The 25,171-nt window shown below is 35.1% G+C and overlaps 1 protein-coding gene across 1 annotated transcript in view; it reads left to right on the forward strand.

Moving 5' to 3' along the window:
- The first annotated feature begins 723 nt into the window (after positions 1–723).
- Positions 724–25,171, forward strand: part of LOC144443871 (death-associated protein kinase 1-like) — a 109,988-nt gene continuing 85,540 nt past the window's right edge. The window contains exons 1-2 of the mRNA XM_078133459.1: positions 724–937; positions 6,451–6,672. Coding sequence (XP_077989585.1) covers positions 876–937; positions 6,451–6,672 — 284 coding nt within the window. The 5' untranslated portion in view covers positions 724–875. The remainder of the gene's footprint in view (positions 938–6,450; positions 6,673–25,171) is intronic.

Here is a 25,171-nt window from a genome sequence, read left to right on the forward strand (position 1 = left end):
TCAAACCCAGACTGTAGAGGTAAGAGGCATACACACAAGCTAACTGCTGAACCATTAGCAAGCCCTATGATATATCTAAATAGCTAGATATCTGTATCATAGCAACCTCACAATCACCTGTGGTATGGATGGGTTATTGTAATATCACTAGTCACAATGATACAGGATGTTCAGTGATTAGAATCACTGTTAAAAGATGTTTATATCATTGTATTCACTTCATTGTCCAGCAATTCTTTTTGAGAGAGAGAGAGAGAGAGAGAGAGAGAGAGAGAGAGAGAGAGAGAGAGAGAGAGAGAGAGAGAGAGAGAGAGAGAGAGAGAGAGAGAGAGAGAGAGAGAGAGAGAGAGAGAGAGAGGGGGGGGAGGGAGGGAGTGGAGGGAGGGAGGGAGAGAGAGACAGACAGAGAGACAGACAGACAGGTTCATTCATTGGTGCAAAATAACTTGTATAATAATAATAATAATAATAACAATGTTTGTAGCTAGATTTTTCCTTCAATGGTACATGCTAAATGCACAGTTATTAAATAATTAATTTTGAGATTTTTATACCATTTTCTCACGTGATCACCTCATCTCGAAACTTCCCGCCGGCTCGCATAGGTCCAGTAGGCGTGATTCTTCCAAATATCCGCCAATGGCGGCGCTAATCGCCAAACCTCATTTACATAATTACCTGAACGATCCCGAGTTCATAATAGTTCAGCCGATAGAAGTGATCGCGATAAACTCGCATGTCTCCCGTGTAAATCCCTTGGTTCTCCTACAGTTTACTATTCCGTAGGCGTTTGATGTGAAAGATTGGTAGATGAAGAGACCGGGCTAGTGATAATTGTTTTGTTTCCGTTCGGGGAAGGCTGTCGTAGCAAGAAAATGGCCACGTTTAACGAGGAGCCGATAGAAAACAGTTTCGAGATCAAGGAGGAAATCGGCAGGTAGGTAACGCTAACGTTACGTTGCTGATCACAGTGGCGTTCTCCGTGCGCCGGTTAACCAAACGTACTCCACGCCGGGTTGAAGGGAATCGGGTAAACTTTAGTCACAATGCTATGCGTTGTTGCCGATAGGCCCATTTATTATGTCCTGTGTAGTTTGAGTACACAATTTAATTTGCAAACAGTTTGGTCATTTGGCCACCGGTCGATCACTCGTATTTGGAATAGCAAATACAATAGCCCGTATTAACAGTTACGCATTTTAGCTGCATTTTGAATAGATTTAGAAAGAAGATGCAAATTGACTTTAACTAAAAGTGAAGTCTAAATGTAAACAACAGTTTAAATACAATTTGGATCAGGAGTTATTAACTACCGTTACTATATTTATTCACGTTTTTCGTAAATGATTGTTGCGTTACCTAGTTAAAATATTAGTGTTCTCAGTTCTCGTACGTACTGTTGACATACGGTAAAGATTCGAAAGCCTGAAGAACATGCTATTATTGTGGTTAAAATAGAGTCAATTTGTTTTTGAAAGAAGTGAGATATATTCTTTTGTGTAGGTTATATTTCGTGTGAATGTGTTCCTGTCAGAATAACATGTGTTCGTCGTCCGGCGTCGTACTAAATGATGACAAAATTCACAGCTGTTCAGAGTTCAAGAAATCAATATGCACGAACAGTGAACAGTCGTCTGTTCTTAGTTTCGAGGTACTATGGTTTTACGTTACAATCTGTACAGTCCAGCGTCTTTCGGTAGAAACACAATGAATATAAACAGAAAGCTAAAGTCATGAACCTGACTCCTTGCTATTGTTTTTATATTATTTCTACCTGATTAGACATAATGCCCTATTGTGGCAGCATTATCAGTCAGATGACACAGATATATATACACAGCCTGGGAGTGTGTGCCACAAAACTCGTAAAAAGTGCTATCACAAACCATCAAGGAAATGGGATAGTAACATCCTGACCCTGACCTGTTGCAGAATCATCATCATGATGATGACGAATGGCGATCACACTGCAACTCAGCTTTTAAAACTGAATTTCCAATCTCTTAATTCTCTGGCTTCCACTCTTAATTGAAGTACAACAATTTTCATGTTAGCATTTTCCAACAAGGAATATATATATATAACATTGTACGTACATGTAGAGTCTGGTAATTTTTCCATTAACATTTTCTGATAATTTGGACAGAGTTCTTTAATGTGAGAAATGGAAAGGTTTAATTTTACTTGTGGCCATGTACTCTTGATTAATTACAATTGATCAGTAAATTTGACAGAGACCACCCTGAATACATTGTAGAATACCCTGACAAAATATTTTGTTGTTAATCAAAACATTTCTCAGCTATACAGCAATATTTGTATGTTAAATTTGCATCAACACCTAGTGAGCTAAGGCTACAATAGAATTGATACTCTAGAATTAGTTGAGACTTTAAAGTTGCTCTACTATATATGTAAATACCAGCTGTTATATATATATATATAATATAATATAATAGCTGGTATTTACAGTGTATGGATATCCTTCAAATTGTCTTGAACATGGCAGCATCTGAGCTAGACCATGGACAAAATAACTTTCCACTGGCCAAGAGACTTGGCTATCTGGCACGACATTGTCAAGCTGGATAGCCAAGTCTACTGTTTGTATGGATAAACTTGAAATTGGGACTAGACCATGAGACTGACATTTCACTACTGAAGAATTGGCTCTCTTGTACGAAAAGTTGTCTGAGATGATATACAGTTCCGACTAACAACACTGTCAAGCCAGACAGTGAAGTCTCTGGGCTACCATGCCACAGTTGGTGTACATGTGTAATAGGAACAGCTTTTTCTTTGATTTTGATGAACATTGGCATCGAGTAGAACGAGACTAATTAGTGTGCGTCTGGCATGATTAATACAAACTGATTCAAGGCTTAAAACTGCAGATAATTACAACAATTTAATCATGACTTTATTTTTAGAGTGATATTTGATTCGTCTTGATACATAGAAAAGTGTAATTATAACATGGCCTAGGGACTCACTGGTGTATTAATTATGGAATGTTGAAAATCAAATATCAAAGTTACTAGATATATCTTACACAACACCATGGAAGTATAACCCATAATAAGTTATACTTCCATGACAACACCATGACTGTGGTAGTAAGTCAGTGATGTTGTGAAAAGCAGGCTGTGCAACAGAAAATATGCATGAAATGGGTCATTTATGAAATATAGATGAAAATCCTCAAATTGTTAACTAGTTGTGAGTGCTAGTGCATAAATTAAGTGTAAATGTACATAGTCCTTTTGCCAGCTTATGATCACAAGAAGGAATTTTTGTGCAGTGTGGCTTACAATGTGCATTCCCTTGGGTAGGGAAGGCTGTCAATATCCTTCAGTTTTGTCTGGGTGCCTTTGTGGTATTTAATCGTCTCTGGAAGAGAGATCTTTAGATTTGATGAAGGATAGCAATAGACTACCTTCATTTATGCTGGAATAGTTGTGAACAGTCAAACAAACATGATAATAACTGACCTTCCCACTACAGTCAACCAAAACATTGTATCAGGGAGCTGACTACGAATGGGTACAAGCTCAAACTCCAGTACATGTATATTGGTATTACATGTACATACCTGCATATTTACATACATGGGCAAACAAAAATAACAACCCAGAGTTGTTAGGCTTTAATAAACCTGCATAAAGCTTGCTGTTGTTACTAATATGCTAAAGAACGGGTAGACATGTAGAAAATTTGCAAGTTCACCATAAATATGTGAATGGTAAAATGACATACACATATGTACTGTACACACAATTGTTTTGATATACCATTATGGTGATACACCTTCATTTCATAAGGGTCCACTGTAAGCTTAAAAAATCCCACTTGATTCAGATTTTATAAACTCATAAATTCACACTTGTCTAAAAGAACACATAGTGGTAAGAAAATATATTGTAAAGAATTGCTAAGTGTAAGATTATACCGACTGAATCAGAGAGACAGTTGGCAAGAGAATATGTCTGTGATATGTAATTATTTGTAATGACCTGAACTGTATTGTTGGTGTCACTTGAAAGGTCAAAATTCTGTTCAATTTTGGATAATTCAAATGATCATGTTTCATACAGCAACCCTTCATCAAATCTGAACAATTTTAAACCTAACTACATGTATCTATCTACATGTCTGTAAGTTGTATACATGTGTTTTGCCCAGGAATTCTATTTTTCCGTATTCTAGAAAATACTCAGAGCACTCTATTGAATGGCATCATCTGTTATAGCATGTCATGCCAGCATACTGTTGGTAATATGCTATGTAAATATAACTCTTTGTTATTTAATTTATCTCATAACTCATAATTTAGGACCCAGCTCTCCTTGTGTCAGAAATTCATAAATTGTTACTTTAAGATATTTGCTAATAATTACATCCATAGTATAAATATTCTTATCAATAGTAACAGGTTTGTGAAATTGTTTTGTGTGTCCTGTATGTAGTTATATTTTGAGAGAAAAATCAAACAATTGCAAATAGTTGACATGTCATAGATTAATATTGATTTTGATCTATGTTTGTGTGAAGGGGTTTACTAAAAATATGAAATGATTTTGAAATAGTTGATTCCGTACCATTATGGTGTCACAATGCTAAGATAACATACCAGGAAAAAATGGTATTTTGTTATCACCAATCACCATACTTTATTGCATATTTTTGTATGTTGAAGTGTCTGTTCTGATACTTCAAATGACAAACTGGGCTTCAAGTGAGATGTTTGTATGTCAACTTATAGCAAATACTGGTATATATCAGATGCTAACTCAGGACGTGCAAACATCTGACAAATTTTCCACATTGTATAGATTCTAAGTAGACCCATGATCTCCAGGACATCAAACGATTGTTTAGAATTCTATATACTTTGTAACTTTTCAAGGCACCATTATGGTTATATTAGGGGTATATGCAAACATTCAGAACTCAAACCATAGACCCTCCGTTGGTGGAGGGTCTATGCTAAAACCTAGGCTCTTCTTGTAATAGTTGATCTAATGACTGGAATTTCAGAAGGGAAAGTCATGCAAATGAGCTGCTTTATATGCAGAACTGCCAAAAGTGGTTCATCAACAGTTTGTGAAATGAACTCCTTTGCCAAGATGAAATGTCACGAACAGAAGATGATAATGTACTGTACAGGTTGACTGTCTAACTGTTTGGGATTATAAAAGTAGATATTTAAACAGTTGTTGCCAGTAATTACACAAAATATGTATTACATAACAAAACTATGATGGTTGCCTTTTATTGTAAACTTTTGTCAGTTCTTTACGATTAATAGAGTATATCTTAGACAAGTTATCATGTTATGAACAGATTTACAGTTAATGCACAAACGTGTTTATAATAATGTATGTATTTGTTGGTATCTCAAATTTGAATACTGTATTATTACTTACTTGTAATTGTTTTGAATGATTTAAGTTGATTTTTTGTCCTACTTGACTGCAGGTGTTGGCATGTAACTTTCTATTGTTTAAATGTTTACTATGTGGTATATATATTTCAACTTTGTCAATGAATTCTGTCGATAGTATGATCAGAGGCAAAATGAGACGACAAGTGTAACATGCAGTGACTCACACAGTGACACACACGTGTGCCCACGTACAAAATGTACACAAACACACATTTGATTTAGACATTACATTTTTACATCTAGAAAGTGAAGTTTTTTGTCTAAGATTTAGATCGTCAATTTTGATGTTTTAATGGGATACACATTTGTATGTCCAGTATACATGTTTGTATCCATGGTAACTTAAAAATGAGCAAAATTAAAGGATTGTTTCAGGAAGAAGTCATACAAAATATACAGTATCAGTATTTTCATTTAATCATGCAAAATTGTGGTATTTGATGAAATTATTTATCATCTATAACTTCTAAACAATGTACATTCATTGTTGACAGTACTTTGCTGCTAAGAAATAGTCAAGTTCTGGGGTGATAAACTAAAATATAAGAGCATTGTTTTTTTTTTTAAGACCACTCATTTGTACATACATGTACATTTGTACATGCATTAATATTTGTACTTGTTTACTTGATATCACAATGAATCCCAGCAAAAAAAAGTAGTGTGGCAAAATGGAATGTATTCTCATACTAACATGTCAAAATTAGGATCTTGTTTTTCTCAACTTGTAGTTTTGTGTGTGAGTACAAACAAAATGCCCCTCTCCCCTCCAGTCAGCGTGGATATTCTAAGTTGTAGAATGTGGGTTTTGAAAAAGTGAATCCTCACTGAAGCATCACTTTATGATTTTTAAAAAGTTGAAATTTATAAAGGTCATTTATTTGTGTTGTATCTTTCAATCACACTATATATAGATGTAGAAGAAAAGTAATTTTTGCCCCGAACTTTAAACCTGTAACTTCATTGTCTAACCAATTGTTTTGCATTTTCTTGTTGTGTTTCAGTGGTCAGTTTGCTACAGTAAGGAAAGTAACTAAAAAGAGCAATGGCCAAAATTATGCTGGAAAATTTATCAAGAAGAAAAAATATGCATCATCCAGAAGAGGTGTTAAGAGGGAAGATATTGTTCGTGAGGTGAACATCTTGAGAGAAATGGATCATAAAAATGTCATTACACTTGAGGAAGTCTATGAAACTCCTGCCGAAGTGGTGCTAATACTAGAACTGTAAGTACAGTATATAAGGTATATGGTGCACTTTACACAGTGCTTTCCACTATGAATGTTGTAGACTAAGATATCAAGAGCCGTTGTGTTGCTGTAGGTCCTGCCAAGGTTACTAATTGTAAAGCACTTTGAACACTTTGCCAAAAGTGCTATGTAAACACTAACATTATATCATCATTGTACTGCTGTAAATGTTACTAGGGTTACCCTTTGCACAAACCTATAATGGCACACAATGTCTCTATATATCTTCCTCATATCCTGGGGTGCATTCAGTCCATTAGGTTTCTGTAAGTATATAGAATAAACCCATCATATAAAACTCCTGTCCTGTCTGGTCCCCATTTATACAAACTGGTTGACTTGGTTCAAATCTTGCTGAAGCCAGGTAGAACCAAACAGTAGCAGCTAGGCTTGAATCTGCAACTTGCATATTCCAAGCTGACTGCTCTAACCATTTGACCACCATAACTCCATGGTGATTCTACATGTAATACACTCATTGCATACAGATCTGGTTGAATACACTTGAAAGTTGAAGTCCCTCGGGATAGTGTTCACTGGAACTTTGATTGATATGATTAACATGCATGTATGATTTATGTACAGCCTGCAATCAATTTTATATGATGACACAGGAATGCAACAAATTTCAAAAATGGACTTGAAGCCCATCTACACAGAAACTTGTTTTTGTATTTGCAAAGTAGGATTAGCAGCATGATTTTATTATAAAACAAATCTGGAACATCTTGAAAAGTTATAAAAAAAGCAGACTTTTTGCTACTTTTGGCCGGAAACTGTGTTGTATTACATTAGTGTGAGTGGCTAGCAATGTTTTAAAACCACCTGTTGAATACTGGAATGAGATGTAACCTTGGAAATTTCCAAGTTATTCTTCAGGCTGAGAGGTCAACGCCCAGAGTTTAACCACTTACAGAAGTCCCCATAGAAACAAAGCACAGATTGATTGTATACATGCAAGGAATGAATGTGCAGTGGATAATGTATGTTAGTTTAGATTAGTCTGGACATGTGTGAGTCTATTAAACTGTAGACCCCCAGATATGAATATTTAGAAGTAAATCTTAGTACAATAATAGACATTGTTCTAGAGGACAGAGTACTCAGTTTGGACTCACTCCAACAGAATAGTGATTTTCATATGCAAACATAGAAAGTACTTAGTGATGCATGGAATGGCTCGGGCAATAACCACCTTCCATTCCCAGTTTTCCCCAGTGCCTCAATTGTCTAGGAGCTATTGACCTAGTGGTGACATCATACAATTTTGTAATGTAACGAGAAATCAAAGCTCTGTATGTGAGTGATGTTGGTATGCTAGCTAGCCATGAGATTTACAACACAGCTTATAGTGATATAAAAATTAATGTGCCATGATTCCGTCATATGTGCAGTCGGTTCCATTTAAGTTATGTTATTTATTCATGAGTATGAATACCGCTATGGACAGATATTGTATAGATCACGAGTTGATCCAGGGGTGTTTGCGATTTCCATAAATGTGTACTTTTAATGGTGTCTTGGTAATTTTGAGTCGTACATGTGCATGTACTACTAAACAGCAGTCTTTCAATTATATTTATAATTTGCAAATGTAAATGAGACTTGTTCATTTATTTCTCAGTTAGATCTATAACAAAATTTTATGGCATACCATTTTGTTGTGGTTCAATCCCACAATGCATTTCTCCGCATTAAATTCCTATAGTTGATCATTTAGAAAATTGATGTAGTGGAATATACATGTATGGTGGAATTGATGTAGTGGAATATATGGTGGAATGCAGTCATATGAAATGTAGTGTTTATGCATTTGATCTGTTTTCCAGTGTTAGCAGGGATTAATTATGGTATTCAATTGTTAGAATTGTGTGGTTTCTTCAGACAGTTTGTTCCTGAACCCTGATGTCTTCAACAATTTCATTATCTGAAATGGTATCATTTGTTTTGTTTGTGAGTGTTGAATCCAGTAACTCACAGACTTGAATATCTGGCTTGAGCCTGTAGTCAGCCAGATAGCCAAGTCTTTAGGCTACGACTCCTACTACAGGCAATTGCATTGTATTTTTATTGTATGTATACACATACAGCCAACAGGTAGTCTAGAGGTTATCCTTGGCTCCGAAAATCTCTCTTTTTGAGAAGAGATGTAAAGCCACGGGTAAAACTAAAAGCTTCAAAGCCATGGATAGTCACTAGTAGTATACAATCATGTACAGGTGGCTATTTCACCGAATGTTTAAAGGTGGACCATTTTCATTCTGGTAGTGTCTCCCCCAGGCAAATTACCGTTCATTATAGTGCTTCAAGAACATTACATTGTATACAGTACATAGAGGATCTATTCTGTACAACAAGTGGTCACTGAACTCCAGCCATATGTCTTCTTGACACACACAAAGGATTGGAAATTATCTTTTGTGCTGTCACAATTTTGAACACAATTGCATAACCTGAAGGTTATAGCATAGTGTACTTCTATATGAGATGGGATACGCTCAAAGTTATTGGCTTGATGATTATAAATACAAACAAACAAGTAGAGTTGAAAGGAAGCATCATTCACAGGGCACTAAAGAAAATGACAGGGCTTTTGTATGCTTTGTATTCTGTATAAGTCAATGGCCAACTTAATGTTACCATTAAGGTTTAAGACATGTTATGTTTGCCTTGTTTTTGTCCAGGACAATGGAACAGTTGTAAAGTTGTTTTTGCTTTTGGGCAGAAACTGTCTCAGTCTGAGAAGCCAGTATTATTCATTCTATGCCACTATGTTGGTTATGTTTATGAAGTTCCAGTGTAGTGGCCAGAGATTGAGTTACTGTCCAGCACAGTAAATGACACTACCACTGTGTATTGTTACTAAGAAATTCCAGTAAAGTGATAAGATATGGGGTTTGTTTGACTTCTGTGGTTAATATGTGTAAAAGACTTACCTTTAATTTTAAACAATGTTGAGCAGATTTATAAGGTTCGTCAAGAAATGTGGCCCATTGAAAGTGCATTTAACATGCACATGATGTAATGGGACCACTAGTACAAATAACTCTTCAACCCTTTCCCCCCCCCCCCCCCTCCCTCCCTTCCCCTTGAAATGTGTTTACATAAAAATCATCACAAAACTGTCACAATGTGTGTAAGCCCAATCAAACATGCTGGTACATATATCCAAATAACCCTTAACATGACATTTATTTATATCAAAACTGTCAATTTTGACTGAAAATGTCATAAAATGAATGAGTCCGATCAATCACACTGGTACATGCAATCTATACAAGTACAAATAACCCATCACATGAAATTTGTTTACATCGAAATCATCACTCTTCACCAAAAAAATGTGACAAGACGGATGACTCCAATCATTAACCTGTACAGGAGTCTATAATTTAAGCACCATACAATGACTGGTGTAATATGACACCACAATACCCAATGGCTTGTCATTATTTACCTGTCCTCAAAGCATGTGTATATACATGTTGTTCTATCTCAGTAAACCTTAAAGTTAAACATACAATTTTCATGGAATTTCTTGCAAGACTGATCCACATGTATGTGAAATTGGATAGATTTGTCTTCTTCGCTTGGATGCGTACGTGTACACACAAGGACTGTCAAAATTACAGCTTTAGCTCCTCTGAGAAAGTTAACTGTAATTTAATGTATATAAATCAGACAACTCTAATTTGAATTGACTGTTACACGTACCTCGTATCTACCCCAACTGGAGATAAGGTGAAATTTTCCATTTTCAATCTTTGTATCAGAGAATTTGAAAACAAGTTCAAAAAGTCATTTTAAAAGTTGCATATTGATTGAGAAGTAGATTGTCAGCATTCATATTTATTTGTGTCTGGTGATATGACATGAAGAGTCGTACATTCAGATTTGTAACTTTTATTTGCAGAAGACAGATAAACGGATAGTGAGATAGGTGTACCTCCTAAGATATCCAGGGTTCGTGTCTGTCTGCATTAATTGAGTGTGATAGGCTGATGGGAATCTCCTTAGACCAGGAGATATCCCTGACCCCTTTTAAGTCAAAACATGCATGTAAGACTTGCATCAGTACATGTATGAAAAATCTTACTGTAGTAGAATATCTGGCACAGCTTTCAAGGGGAAATTGATAAAGGCTTCCCCTGTCCCTTGTAGCACTACATGTATTTACACTTGAAAATGCATACATGTAGATTACGAGAAGACAATCCCTTGGGTTCAGTCTCAAAATCTTCATTTTAATTTAAGTGTGAATCAAAAGTAGTTCATTTTAAAACAGACCGAGAATATTGACATGGATGTGTGTTCATTTTTTTTTTACCTGATGAAAAATGAAAGTGTTAGAATTTATTCAATAGTTCTGACGTACGTGAAAATGAAATGTCAATGAAACTGCAGTCAGTTTGGTTAAAAAGATCTAGGATAAATACCAGTGTATATTTGTTTTTTACTTTATACTTGATAAGAAATGGTACTATGGAGTCTTTTGTTTCCTACTTGATAAAAAAAATAAGACTTAAATCTTTTTGTTTCGCATCTGATATGAAATAACAGTGTTAGGTCTTTGTATTGACGGTTATGACATATATAGAAATGAAATGTTGATGAGACTGTAACGTTTACATTCTACAAACTCAGTGATAAGGGTTTATACACGTGTCTGCACAAATACCTATGTGTACTAGAATTGATACCACAGGAAATCTGTATGTAAACAGTATCATGAAGATGAACTGCCCTAGATTCTATTTATATGTAAAACTATTCCATATCGTAGATTGTCGAGATTTAAAACAAGTAATCTTATCGTTATTAGAAAAAGAAAATTGTGTATTATCTGTTTGGGTGAGGATTAGGTATGCAAAAATCATGGTAGTGTGTCTGAGTTTCTGGAGAGGAGGTGACTGGGTCATTTGATGCACCTGAGCCATGCAACTTGAGAGATATATCACTGCATGGGCTGTGTTGGTTGTAGGATACGGTTCTCACTTACATCAATCATGGAAGTGAATAAGTGTGCCTCTTTTCTGTGTAATTACTTCAAGTGATCTCAATTACATGTATAGCCATAATTAGCATCTTAACATTTAGGAAATGAGATAGGTTTGTATGGAGGCACAGATGTAATGTGTTATGGATGACTAAGTCCTGAATTAAAACTTTGTAAAAATTAGGGAAGTACATGTACACCTCGTGTTTCATCAGATGAATGGCTTTAATAGCCCTTGTAATTTGGTTCCTGTCAGGAACAAAAGACATTATTTGAAATTACCAATGAAATTATAACTAAAACTACAATAATGTGATCTCATGCATTTAGTTTGTACACGTACACACTCTGAAAGTAATATTCATTGTGATAAGACTGTTTTCTAATATTACAAGTCAAAATTTTTTAATGTAGTGTAATGATTTGAAATATTATTATACCAAAAGTTATATTAAACCAAAGCTTAAACTTTGACATGATTTTCGAAACCAGATATATGTGTAATTTTGAATACTGGGTACCAACCGAATTGATAACAGTTGAACATGCAAAAAATATTTAGAGAAAGAAAAATAGTCCCCAAACCTGTGTCTCACATTTTCTGTTGAGTTAATGAGTCATTTACACTTTAAAGTGTGAGTATTGAGTTGCAATAATACATGGAGTGTTAGCTGTTAACAAAGTAACTTCATATGTTGGAAATCTTTCATATTGTTTGTAAACAGTGCATGAAGTTAACTCGGAGGTGATAATTCTACTCAGATCCTACTATGGACCCTTTAATGCATACAAATTAAGTATGGCATTTCAAAATTGAAATTTATGTATAAAGACATACACTTCCATGTAGGTCTAATGTATAATGATGACTAGGTCCTGGATGCTGTAATGTGAGTATAAAGCAACATTGTAAAACCACAGGCTCTTTTCTCATCAAAGTTATGGACATTGGTACAACATGATTTCTTGTGGCATCAATGGAAAAAATATGCAGGAGCTTGCAAGAATGGCCTAGCAGTGACACATCTGATCAAGGGTATCTACATGTTTGTGCACTGCACCGTTACTGCCATTAAAATGTAGCTGTTGTACTGGTATGGTCAGTTGTAGCATAGTCATGATGACGTGAAATCTGTTGTACCATAACCCACAAACTCCATGGCCGAAAACGTACACACACCATTATGTAGTCATACGTTATCAGTCAGTTATTTTTATGATCTGCTTACGTTATATTATTAACAAAGGGATTATGATAAATCATTTTTTCATGCATTCAGAAACCATTGTTATAGAAGTAACAATAGTCTGTCTCACAACATGGTGCGCATACACACACACAGAGAGAGAACCAGACTAGACTGGTCTTTTTAATGACAACAATTTATCATCCATGCCTGATCAATTGCAAATTACTGCTTCTGGGTATATTTCAAGTTAGAGTTATGGATGGAAAGCTGTCTGTGGTTAGGGGCAGTTATAACTCCTTGTACATTGTATGTATTATCGTAGCACTGCAGAGAAAGGCAATTTACCTCATGGAGCATCTTTTTTTTGCATTTCAAGTGATGAACAGTGAGAAGAGCTCTCCCTGTATGTATAGGAATATTGAAAATGAATTATTGAAAGATGTATAAATTGTTCATTTTGATTGTGTAAAATGCATTTACAATGACCGTACTTTTAAATGCTTAAATGTTCTCTTTGATTTTATTGCTTTTGTACGTGTGATTGGGGTCAGAAACTAAGTAAAACTATTTCATTTACAATGATTTGAGGTGATGTATTTCTCTCTTTGCATTCCCTTTCATTATGCAGATGACAGATTTATGTGCAATACAGTTTGCCAGATTTGGATACTTGTGAATGTACATTGTAGGTGAACACCTTGGGGTATACATGTAGGTGAACACTTTCAGGTATACTTGTAGGTGAACACTTTGGGGTAAACTTGTAGGTGAACACTTTGGGGTAAACTTGTAAGTTGTAGGTGAACGCTTTCAGGTATACTTGTAGGTGAACACATACATGTATAGAGAGAAGGTTACAGTCATCGTACACATACTTTCAAAAATATGTTTAACTTAATAGTTTACTGATCACAGTAAGACATTGGATTGTGGTTGTGACCTGCACTGAACATAATAAAACATACTCCTGTGTATTCCAGGTGGTAGCCAAGAATCCGAGTGATTGGGATTCGAATTTTGATTTTCCCAGTTTCCTGCAGGGGAAATAACAAAATCATATCCCTCTATCCACATGGATTCCAGGTGGCAGCTTGTACTGCACCTACAATATGGACTACTTAATTCTGCCATCAGAATTTCAAGTGGGGGTAAAAAAAAGTATTACATGGTGAATGGTTTTGTACCACCCTAGCGACAGACTAACCATAAAACCAATCATGCAGAAAGACAGTATCAGTTTTCTGTACCCTTTGTTGGCAGTTTGAAAAAAAGGTAGATGGTTGGAATGTTAGGTAAAGAGAACCATTTACCCAAAGTGTATATATATATACATGTATATGCAATCACTGATGGAGTGGAGAGTGCTTTCAGCAAAGTGTGTGCTGACCTTGCTGTGAACTAGAATACTGATGGTGGGTTTGAGATGATATGATGTTCATGAAATGGAAGTCAGTATATCCAGACAGTGACTTGTTCTTCACTGTGACAAGTACTATGATCATATTTGATAGGACCAGTATATTAAAGGATAATCTGTATGTAAAGGTCATGTTTTGGTAAGACCCAAAGTACATGACAAATAGCCAGGTGTTGAGAAGTACTGTCAGCATTTGTAATTAGGTTAGTGATATGGGGCTCACAGGTGTGAAAGATGTAAATTATTAGTGATTTCTGAGGAATTGTTTGGAAGAATTAACACATTAGGCCCAGGCTAGATTAGGAATATGATATAGGTGAGAAAAACTGTTGTCTGGCAGATTTATAAACAAGATTGGTCCAGAACAAAAAAGACTAGACCAATGTAATCTTTATGGCACTGCTGATAAGACACACAGTACACCAAGACCCCGGGATTGTACCCCTGGCCTTTAAAGCTCTCTGTCTGACACTAATTGTTACAAATTTGTAAAATAAAGCTGTATTTAATGTACTTGTGAGCATCCAATCAATAGCTAAATACATGTAAATATGTATGATACAAGAAAAATAGTTTCATGTTTGGAGGCATTCCAAAATCACAGTTTTACTTCCTCTTAAATTCTGCTGTTATGACGTAAATTGGTCAGTAAAATAATTAGGGTTGGGGTTTCTTCACTTTGTGGGGTGGTGGATGTCAACATCACAGAAAGACATAAATCCAGCAATCTCATAAATCATACTTGCATATTTCTTTGAGTGGATGGTGATGCACCATTCGTAGTCCAAAGACTTGGCTCTATCTGACTTGAAAATGTTATTCACCACTTACAGGAAAACACTCTGTCAAGTCAGTAAATACACCCAGTCAGATAGCCAAGTCTCTGGGCTATACCATTCCCAATGCCATGGAATACTTACCAACATTTGTAATTTTGTTAATCTTCATTCAAATTTAAAGCAAAATATATCTTTACAGAAAATCACTCCAAACATATTAAAATTCCCAAGAGTACTCTGTTCCCTTGGTATGTGTATGATAGTAAAAATTAAAACCAAAGCAAGCATAATTCATTTCTCTGTGTGTCAAATCTTACCTTTCTATGGGATGCAAGAGACAAATCATTCAAGAATTGCAGACAGTGAAGGCCATTCCATTTAAAGCATTTTACCCAAGGGTACTATTTGTTCTTAGAAGTTGTTTCAATTATTTTCCTAAATGAAAGTCGAAATTCATAGTATGCAGTTACGTCAATTGCATGTACATGTATATGAATTATTGGTTAGTATTACAAAGTCATTTTTGATCTGATATATTAACCATTTCAATCATAGTGATTGTTATTGATTCATCTCTGAGGACTGTGGAGGTACTCAGATAAGACTTAGTAGTTAACTGTAAGATCTTGAAATATTAAACATATTCAATTTTTTGAAATATTGAGGGGCTTCAAATTGATTTGCATATATTAAAGTGAAATAAGGTGGAATTTTGAACCATTGCCCTACAGTATCATCAAAGTTGTATGAATTCTGTTATGTACTTGTAGTGGAAGTGAAGATGTTGTTACCATGGAAATCTCGGTAGTAACAACTCTCCCGCAGTCATTGTGTGATAAGTCTATGCCATTGAATCGTATACAATAACAGCTGAAGGCTGAGCAATATAGCCGAAGTGTACTCGGTAAATTATTAACGATCTGAGTTTGGAACTACAATATAGTACAAAATATGGTTCCAGAGCATGGAAACAACTTGTTTTGTTGGTGTTACCATGGTTTCATCATTCTATCTTTTCTTGTATCATCTCAACTGTATACATACATACATACATGTATTTAATTTGTTTCTGCTCGCAGCTTCTTTTTGGCAAGGAACTTGGAAAGCTTTCGTAGACATACTGAGGATATTTGAGTTGCTGCTTCACAGTTTTCTAAACATGTAATCCTAGTTGAATTCAACATGCCTCAAACAAATTGAACAGGTGATTGTTTACAATTTCAGGTACATGTTTTGTGGTAGTCTTTTGTCTATGAGTCATTTATGGGTCAACAGAGACAAACAGCACATTGCTTAGGCTATGCTGTAAATAGGAAATGTATGCTTGATCTATTTGGGGAGTTTCTCATCTGTGTAGCTGCAAATAATGTTGTTAAAATGAATGTGGAATGAATTGTGTCACATTTGAATCATTTTGGGTGTTTCTCAACTTTGTAGGAGCAACAATGTTATTAAGAGTGAATGTGGCACAATTTGGGTAGCATTTGAATCTGTTAAATAGGGCGTTTCTCAAATTGTAGTTGCAATATTGTTGTTAAAATGAACGTGGAACAAATTTGGTCGCTTTTGAGTCTGTGTGGAGATACCAAACCTGACAACAGAGCATTGAAAAGTATCTGAGAGTATTGTATTTTGTAAATAGGTAGCTAAAGCTCTCCAGGTGTACTGTTAAGTAGAGAAAACATTCTAGTAATGCCAAATATTTGTAGAGATATACAACTGTATGTGAAGGAGGACTTGTATTGTAACCAGGCAAGCTTTATTTGGGTTATGTAATGCTAGCTTCTAATTCAACTCATCAAGATCTACAGGTAGTTGTCTTCTTTGTACTTTCAGGTTGTTGTCACCTGTTGAATTACTACTAGAAGATGAAACACTTTTGGAAGTTTGTCAAAAGATTGTGCTTATGGAAAAAAAGGGTAATGAAACATTATTTGCAGCAAAACACTTGCATGTAGATCATTGTTTGTATAAAATATATCATATGTATAGTCTGGTGCTTGGTAAGATACATCATGTTTGCCAGCCTTATCAGGCTTCTCAAATCATTGAGTTCTGTCTGATCTGTCTGGTTTGAAACGATCTACACGTGAACAGTTTTGCTGCAAATAACATTTCATTATCTTGTTTTTTTCATAAGCGTAAGATGTACAGACTCTGGTAATTTGGCAGTCTTGTGATAGGGCTGGGCAACAGGATATATCTGAACATTCTCAGTGTTCAGATATGTGGTGTTGTCTAGCCCTATCAGGCTTGTCAAATCACTGAGTGCTGATTGATAGGGTGACACAACATATCATATTTTACAGACTGGTAAGTTTTGGCAGTCTAGAGAATCCATGTAATTGAAGAACATAAAACTTCATATAACGAGAATTGGTCCCAGGTGAAAGTCATACAAAGGGTTATCTTATGTGTGTAAAATTTATAGTGTACTGGTAAAGACTTTTATTGTCACAGAGTTGGTGTCGTTCTATTTTTATTGTCTTTTAATCTAGCGTATTCAAGTGTTTATCATGGCAAGTATCTCAAGGGTATATTTGTATCATGCCGCTATTCCCTGGCCGCCTTCTGTTCAAGTTATGACACTGTCACAGATTCAGGGGCATACGCTATTTCAGACTTTTCGCAGGTTTTCTTTCAACATTGACAAGTAACATCAACATTTGTATTTGTAGGAATCTGGCACAAAGGTGTGAAGGTTGAATTGTTTTTTTAAGCTCTTTAGGGTTGCAAGGTTGAAAAAATAACAATAACAACAATAAAGTCACTTGTAATGGGAAAATATGAAATATGTGATTAGTCTGTCTACAAGCATTACATAACTTAGAGATTGTGTTTTCCTGGCAAATATTTGATATTTTCCTGGAATTTCAAACCATTCCTGGAAAGTCCATGAAGAATATAATCTATTCACAGAAAATTGTTACAAATGAAAATTATGAAATGATCAGCTGAAAATTCCTCATTCTTGATAAGTAATGTTTTCAATGACAAATCAAACAAGACTGTGCTGGTTTATGTATGGTACAAAATACTCCTGATAAATGATATCACCTAGTCACAAACACTCCTAGAAATTTAGTTTATTTGAAATCTGTGAACTTTGGCTGCCTGTTGGACTGGAATCCATGTTGTTATGGTTTACTGTGAGTGATATGGCATGCATCTTTTTCGAGATATCATACAGTTAGTCTGCACGATACAGACATTAGTGCTGCGCTATCTGTTGGCACTCATTAAGAAGCCTGATAGGGCTGAACAACACAAATGTATCTTACAGTCTATCATATAGTGAAATCTACCAATCAGCTACTTTACAAGGACCTGGTGAAACCTAGTCTGGATGCCAGTGTGGACTCTAACTGTAAAACAAGGTGTAAATTGTAACAATACTGTATAGGAACTAAGGAAGTAGATTAGGGGAAAGTAAGCGTTATAAGCCTTTACAGTACTTTTCTGTACAACACATGTACCTTCCCACACTGTTGTAGCCTACCTGTAGACGTGAGAACAGCTAACGCTACACTCTTCTGCTATCCTAAATGACATCTTGAATTTTGGGAATGGAAAATTCAAAATGTCAGTTATGATAGCAGAATAGTGTAGCAATTGCCATCCCCAAGTCTACAGATAGGCTAACACTGTTGTGGGATGTTGTAAAATATTGTGCAATGTAGGAAATCCTACAAAGGCTGTGAGACCAAACATTAGACTTATATGTCATAGCACCATGAAGGTAGTAAATCAACAGTGCTATAAATGCATTGCAGAAATCAACTACTTTATGAAGACCTGGGGAAAACCCTAGTGTATAAAGCCTTACTGTTCTGTACAGCATAATATATACACCTTCCCTCACTGCTAGGATGTAGTAAAATATATAGTAGGAAATCCTACAGTGTACTTTGAGCTATAACCATTACAACCAGGATGGAACCACATGCACCTTGAACATAGTGAATCAACAATGCTATAAACTGTGAAGGCTTAAACTACCTATGTCAACAATCTTTATTGGTTTGTAATACTGTACCAATTGTTTGCAAATGTTAATAGTTCTATTTAAACACAGGTATTTAGTATGACCTTTCGACAAACATCTTTATGTGTAGTACATTTGTAGTGTGTTATATTTTTATGGGACATAATTTTTCCTGTTATTACAGAGTTATCAACACCTGTAAAATTTGATAAGTACATATAACATGAAAGAAGGAAAGTGTACTGGATTGCAAATATATTTTATGAGTTGAGTCATTGGTAGCTGAGCATTTGCATTTGAAAAAAGATATAATAAAATATATCAGTCCAAGGGATGAAATGTGGGATACAACTATTAACAAGTTCAAGAATTATTTCTTTGCTTGTCACAGGATAGGCAGGAGACTTTGTTGTCTGGCATTCTGATTTGTAAACACTGTCTGACTTGACAGCATTTGTCAGTACAACTCAAGGCAGTCATGTGTAGTGTGGATGCCAACATGGTCTCTGACTCTCTGGAAAGAGAGATCTGAATGATTTGATGAACGATAGCACTAGACATGTCAGATAGCCAAGTCTCTGGTCTAGTCACATGATGAAATAGACACTGATATATTTAACCACCTGTTTTGTGACCAATCATTTAGTCTGAGTTCGATGAGGCATACTGGAACATTTTGTTGGGTCCTTCATTTCAGTTTCTGATCTAAGACAACCAAAGTTTAGAACAAGGCATCACTAATGCACTATGTACGTGTATGTATATTTTGTTGAGACCTTTACTCCTTATGTGACAATTTCTGCCCCTAATGTAAGTTTGGACTAGACATGCATGTCGTATGATACATGTATGTAGTGTACTTTGGTCAAGCTCCTCACTTCACTTCATAGTTTCAGAAACCACCTGAGTGTGGAACATATTTATGTGACACTTCTTTCAATACAGTGTGTATATGGTGTACTACATTCCTTTGCAATTGGTTTGATAGTCTCCCATATCAGGTGTTTGTATATGACACAGTTGACATCACCTGAAATGCCAGCACACGACTGTCAACAGGTCAGCATGTCGAAACACGATGTTGGGTCACAATTCTCAATACGTACACATGTCAGCTGGTAGGTGAGGTGTACTGTACGTGAATTGATGTATTGTTAAGACACTGACAGTCTATCTATGAGTTGGACTGTATGATTTCTGAACATAACTGGCCTGGTATTATGATAGACCTTTGCAAAGTGCCATTTTGAGAGAGGGAACATACATGTACATTCGATAGTATATATAGCCTAAAAAGAAGTTACGCTTGTTGGAAATATTTACTGACTCAAACAAAGTTTAGTCTTCGTCTGCTAGATAAAAATTTTAAAAAAAAGATCGCTAATTTTGTTTGAAAACAAAAAGACATGGTACCATTGAAGTGTCACTCTGTTGCAAAAACTCATTTTAAGTCATTTTAAGTCCTATACCTTTGTTGATGACTGAAGTTTTCATAATTTTGATTTCACTCTAGCGTAATACTGGTACATTTGTATTATTAGAATATGTACATTTTGTTAATGTTCAATTATGTTGTCAGGTTAGGAAAAATATTCCTCAGTTATTTCTCAGTGAATATGCAAATACAATTGTGTCTGCTTGATAACATGCAATTGAGAAGACAGAGGTTGATAAAGTGAAATAGTGTGGAATGCTGCTATTATTGAGGGTCAACTGTTTACCCATATTAAAATGTAATCATGGAGAATAAATCATATGTGTGTGATGTGTTCAAACATCTGCTCTGTTGTGAGTTCATTGAGAGAACTGACATGTGGTTATTGCCTTATATCCATTGTTATTGCTGTGGAGGTCAAGGGTCAACAGGTAGAGGAAGTCAATCAATTTGTAAAGTGTGAATTTAGTTCTATTGTCTATGATTATAAACATTGCCGCTGTCAGCTGACTCTCTGCTCAGGTGGACTTTGCTACCAGTAATGGAAAAAATGGTTACATATTTTCATAGCCCCAATATTCTGTTCTGGAAGCGTTGTACAATATGTTATATAAATGTAGCATATTCCAGCTTACTTCAATCATTTCAGTATTTTTTTTTGATGTAGAAAGAGGATAAAATCTTGTCACACATCTTCAGAAGAGGTAATCACTCTCAGAACAATAAAATAAAAAACAAACAACAATAAATAAAAGAAGCAAAGGTAAATAATAGCTGTACAACTACATCATGTATTTTAATCAGATCATGGAAGTATCACCGTGGGCGATACTTCCATGACCAGATTGAGTCTTTTCCCACTGTTAAACACCAAAAGATCATTACCCCTGAGAACAGCAAAGACTTCAGACCAATTACTTTGGTCATGATCCAAGGATTCTTGTCAGGCTTGACTTTAAAACTATGGTAATGTAATCTGCTAAGTGAGATTGATTGTGTTGTGTATAGTTAATACAGCTAGGAATTTGACTGGAAGATAACTTGAATGTGGTGTTGTCACAACGTTACAAAGACTTTAATTGGAAAATGTGACATGGGTATTAACGGTAGCTTTTAACTTAATACCACAACATAACCACTGAATAGTCGTGAAAGGGTAGAGAGAGATAAAAGGAGAAGGGAGAAACAGTTATGTTTATTTATGACTTGCATGTAGTTGTATAGTGTCACACTCCGATGAACAAGGTGATGTCATCATCAAAGTGACGGTCCTCATAAACCACTTTCTTTACCCCTATAAATAGACACTGGGTGAGACAAACTTGTAAATTGTTTCCAACTTTAGAATGAAACTTCAATGGCAGTTGTTTATGTTGCTTTGTTTGTCACAATCGAAGTCTAGGCAAACTTGTAAATAGTTTCCAATGTTAGACCATAGGCAGTGGAGGGGAAACTTCCACCATAGACATTGGAGGTGAAACTTCCACCATAGACAGTGGAGGTGAAACTTCCACCATAGACATTGGAGGTGAAACTTCCACCATAGACAGTGGGGGTGAAACTTCCACCATAGACAGTGGAGGGGAAACTGTCTATGCTTCCACTTTCTATGGTTTTGACAAAACTTCAATGACAGTTGAATATGTTGCCCTCTTTGTCATAATAGAAGTCTATGCATCTTTATAAATAGTTTCCAACTTTATTCAAAGACTTCACTGAGCGACAGTTGTTTATGTTGCCCCCAGTTTGCCACAAAGGAATTCTGATCGGAATAATCACCTACATTTTCTTTGTATCTTGGGGTTTATGTAATATTGTATTGATTGTTTTGGTGTGTTTGTGTATTTCTTTTCTCACAGTCAAAGGCCAAATAGTTGGGTTAGTGTCCTCTGAGTCTGCCTATTGTGTATGCATTGATTTGACTTCAACATTACCTTCCCACTTTGTGATGTTTGGTGATTCCGAATACCAATTCATTGTACTATCCTGCAATTAGAATTGCTATAAAATGATAAAATATCAAACAAGAAATGTCTGCAGATCGACTCCTAACTAACATTGATGCTTTTCTTTCTGTGTTAATTCCTATTCTATTCCTCTAAGATTTAACAGTAAATTTGTTATTTATTTACCTTTATACCCAAATGAAGACATAGTTGTATCATAAAAAGTTCAGCTAAAAGTTCCTTAAATATAACTCATCACACACAAGTAATTTCAAGTGAAATAAAAATGAAAATAGCCAACTTGACATTAAAGCTTTAGCTAAGCAGTGATACATGTGTTAAGTGTTCCAATGAAAAATTCAATCTATATTTATATTGGTAATCCTAAAAGCTTTAGTTGCAAACACAAACTTAAAACATTTTTAATGTACCTGAAATTTTGACTGCATACTTTCACAACGTGTTTTGTAAGGACAAAATATTGCCTATATCGCATTACTGGACTTGCAATTATCATGTAAAGAATTTACATTTTTTGTATACATATAATCAAATAAATGCAATGATTACATGCTAAATCATCAAAGTATATTAATTAATAAATTGTAGAATTTCAGAAGGTATCATGCATGTGTTACAGGGAAACTAATGCAAAACTGATACATGTATGCATTTTGGGGTATATACCGGTACATCGTGTATGGATGTGGTCAAATTAATGCAATGGTTACTTGATAGATCATCAAAGCAATGTATAAATATGTTTGAGATGGTATTGTGCATGTGATAAATCTAGTACAATGTATATACATGTATCATGGGGGGGGGGGGGATATATATGTGTGTATTCAAATTAATAAATCGTCACTGTAATTAATTAAGAAATGTCAAATTTCTGTAGGTATTGTGGGAAATTAAAGTAAAAATATGTTTTCAAATTAATGCCATAATTAAATGCTAAATCATTAATGTAATCGATACATGTAGTATTTCAGTTGGTACATGGTACAGGGTTGGTAAAGGAAGTAAAACTGCTACATCATACATGTATGTATGTATGTATGTATGTATGTATGTATGTATGTATGTATGTATGTATGTGTGTGTATCTGCTCACTTCACTGTTGAGATACATTGTTAGCTGATCAGTGGTCATACCTCCTAACCCTCGTAACTCATGGTTATGAAGTCTTGGAGGTACTCCTAGCTAACAATGTATCTCAACCGTGAAGTTAGCAAGCTAATGTATGCATTTATTCAAATCAGTGCAAATGATAAAATGTAAATATCAAGGCATGTAATAAATACATGTAGTATTTCAGTTGGTATTTAAATTTGATCTGAAATGGATGTAAGTTACATATCAGGTTCAAGTTTTGATATCAAGATATCAATTTCCTTGACCCTCACAGTTTTAGAAATTGAATGAACAGTTTGAAATTGATAGGTGTTACTGTTAAAAATATATTAAGTGTACTGTCACTTAATGGAAATCAAGACTGTAGCATGCTGCTGATGCAGCCAAATACACTTTAATATACAAGGTCAGGGTTTGACAGTTACAGTTTAGTCCAGGACACATACGTGCAGACTACTAAACGTATCTAGACTACCAAATTTATAAGGTGGTAGTCTGTTAGACAAATGGCAATCCATAGAAAAGTGGAGCTGAAAGCAAAACACTGCACTTGGCTAAATCTGGCTACCAAGCTTAAACGTTCAATTTGTGTCTCAAAGGTTAAGTGAAATGTTGAGTACGTGCACTTTTGTAAATGGTCTTTTCATCTCTAAATCCACCATCAGTCCATTTACATGTACTCACATTTGGGCTGATTTGTGAAGGTTTATACGCAGAAGATTGATATGTGTGCACAAAAATATTAAATGCACAGATGATAAAAATAATAAAGGCAGCCATAGGAACATTATAGGTTAAGTAATTATCAGCAGTTACATCAATTTCAATATTTGAAAACTCTCATTTGCATATTACGACTCCAGGCATCAGACAATCAGAGGTGTAATACCAGAGGGATAACGAATATATTTACGTGTCGATATTTACTATAAATTTATAATGACCATACAAATGTTGTTGAATCATACTGTCATCTATAGATTTATGGATTTTACCTTGCGGCAACATTTCTGTAGGTATCTCAAGGATTTTCTTGACACGAGACATTCATTACAGAATGATAGTTTCCTTGTGGCATAGTAAAAATGATATAATTTCTGAGTCATCCTTTGATAATTTTTTTTTAAAGAAAATAAATATCTTTAGTTTATTCAAAAAAAATTGCAACGCTAATAGTTCTCAATAATGAATCTTACTGGCACATGTATGTAAGATCCCTAAAACTTGTAGATTGTACAGTTACTAAAATTTTGTAAAATCAACAACGTTTTTAAATAATATTCTTTTAAAATAGATAGCGGTAACATAACTGAGTAAACATGATATGACAGCTGCTGTGAAAAGAACCAATGTTTGTCAGCATCTTGTCTCGTAATAGGGGTTTATGTACATTCAAAGTTGATTCTTGAAATTTCATCTTTTTTGAAAGTTTTCATCTGACAGTATAATAATAATAAAAAAAAATCGTAATTTTCATGAATAGTAGTCATTGAAATATATTGAAAGATTTGTCATATAAAAGAATCCCATGACACGTGAGTGCAAGTGTGGCATACTCAGGGTATTTGCATGAATGCTTGCAGTGTTTT

Source organism: Glandiceps talaboti, chromosome 12 (assembly GCF_964340395.1).
Source record: "Glandiceps talaboti chromosome 12, keGlaTala1.1, whole genome shotgun sequence".
Lineage (NCBI taxonomy): Eukaryota > Metazoa > Hemichordata > Enteropneusta > Spengelidae > Glandiceps > Glandiceps talaboti.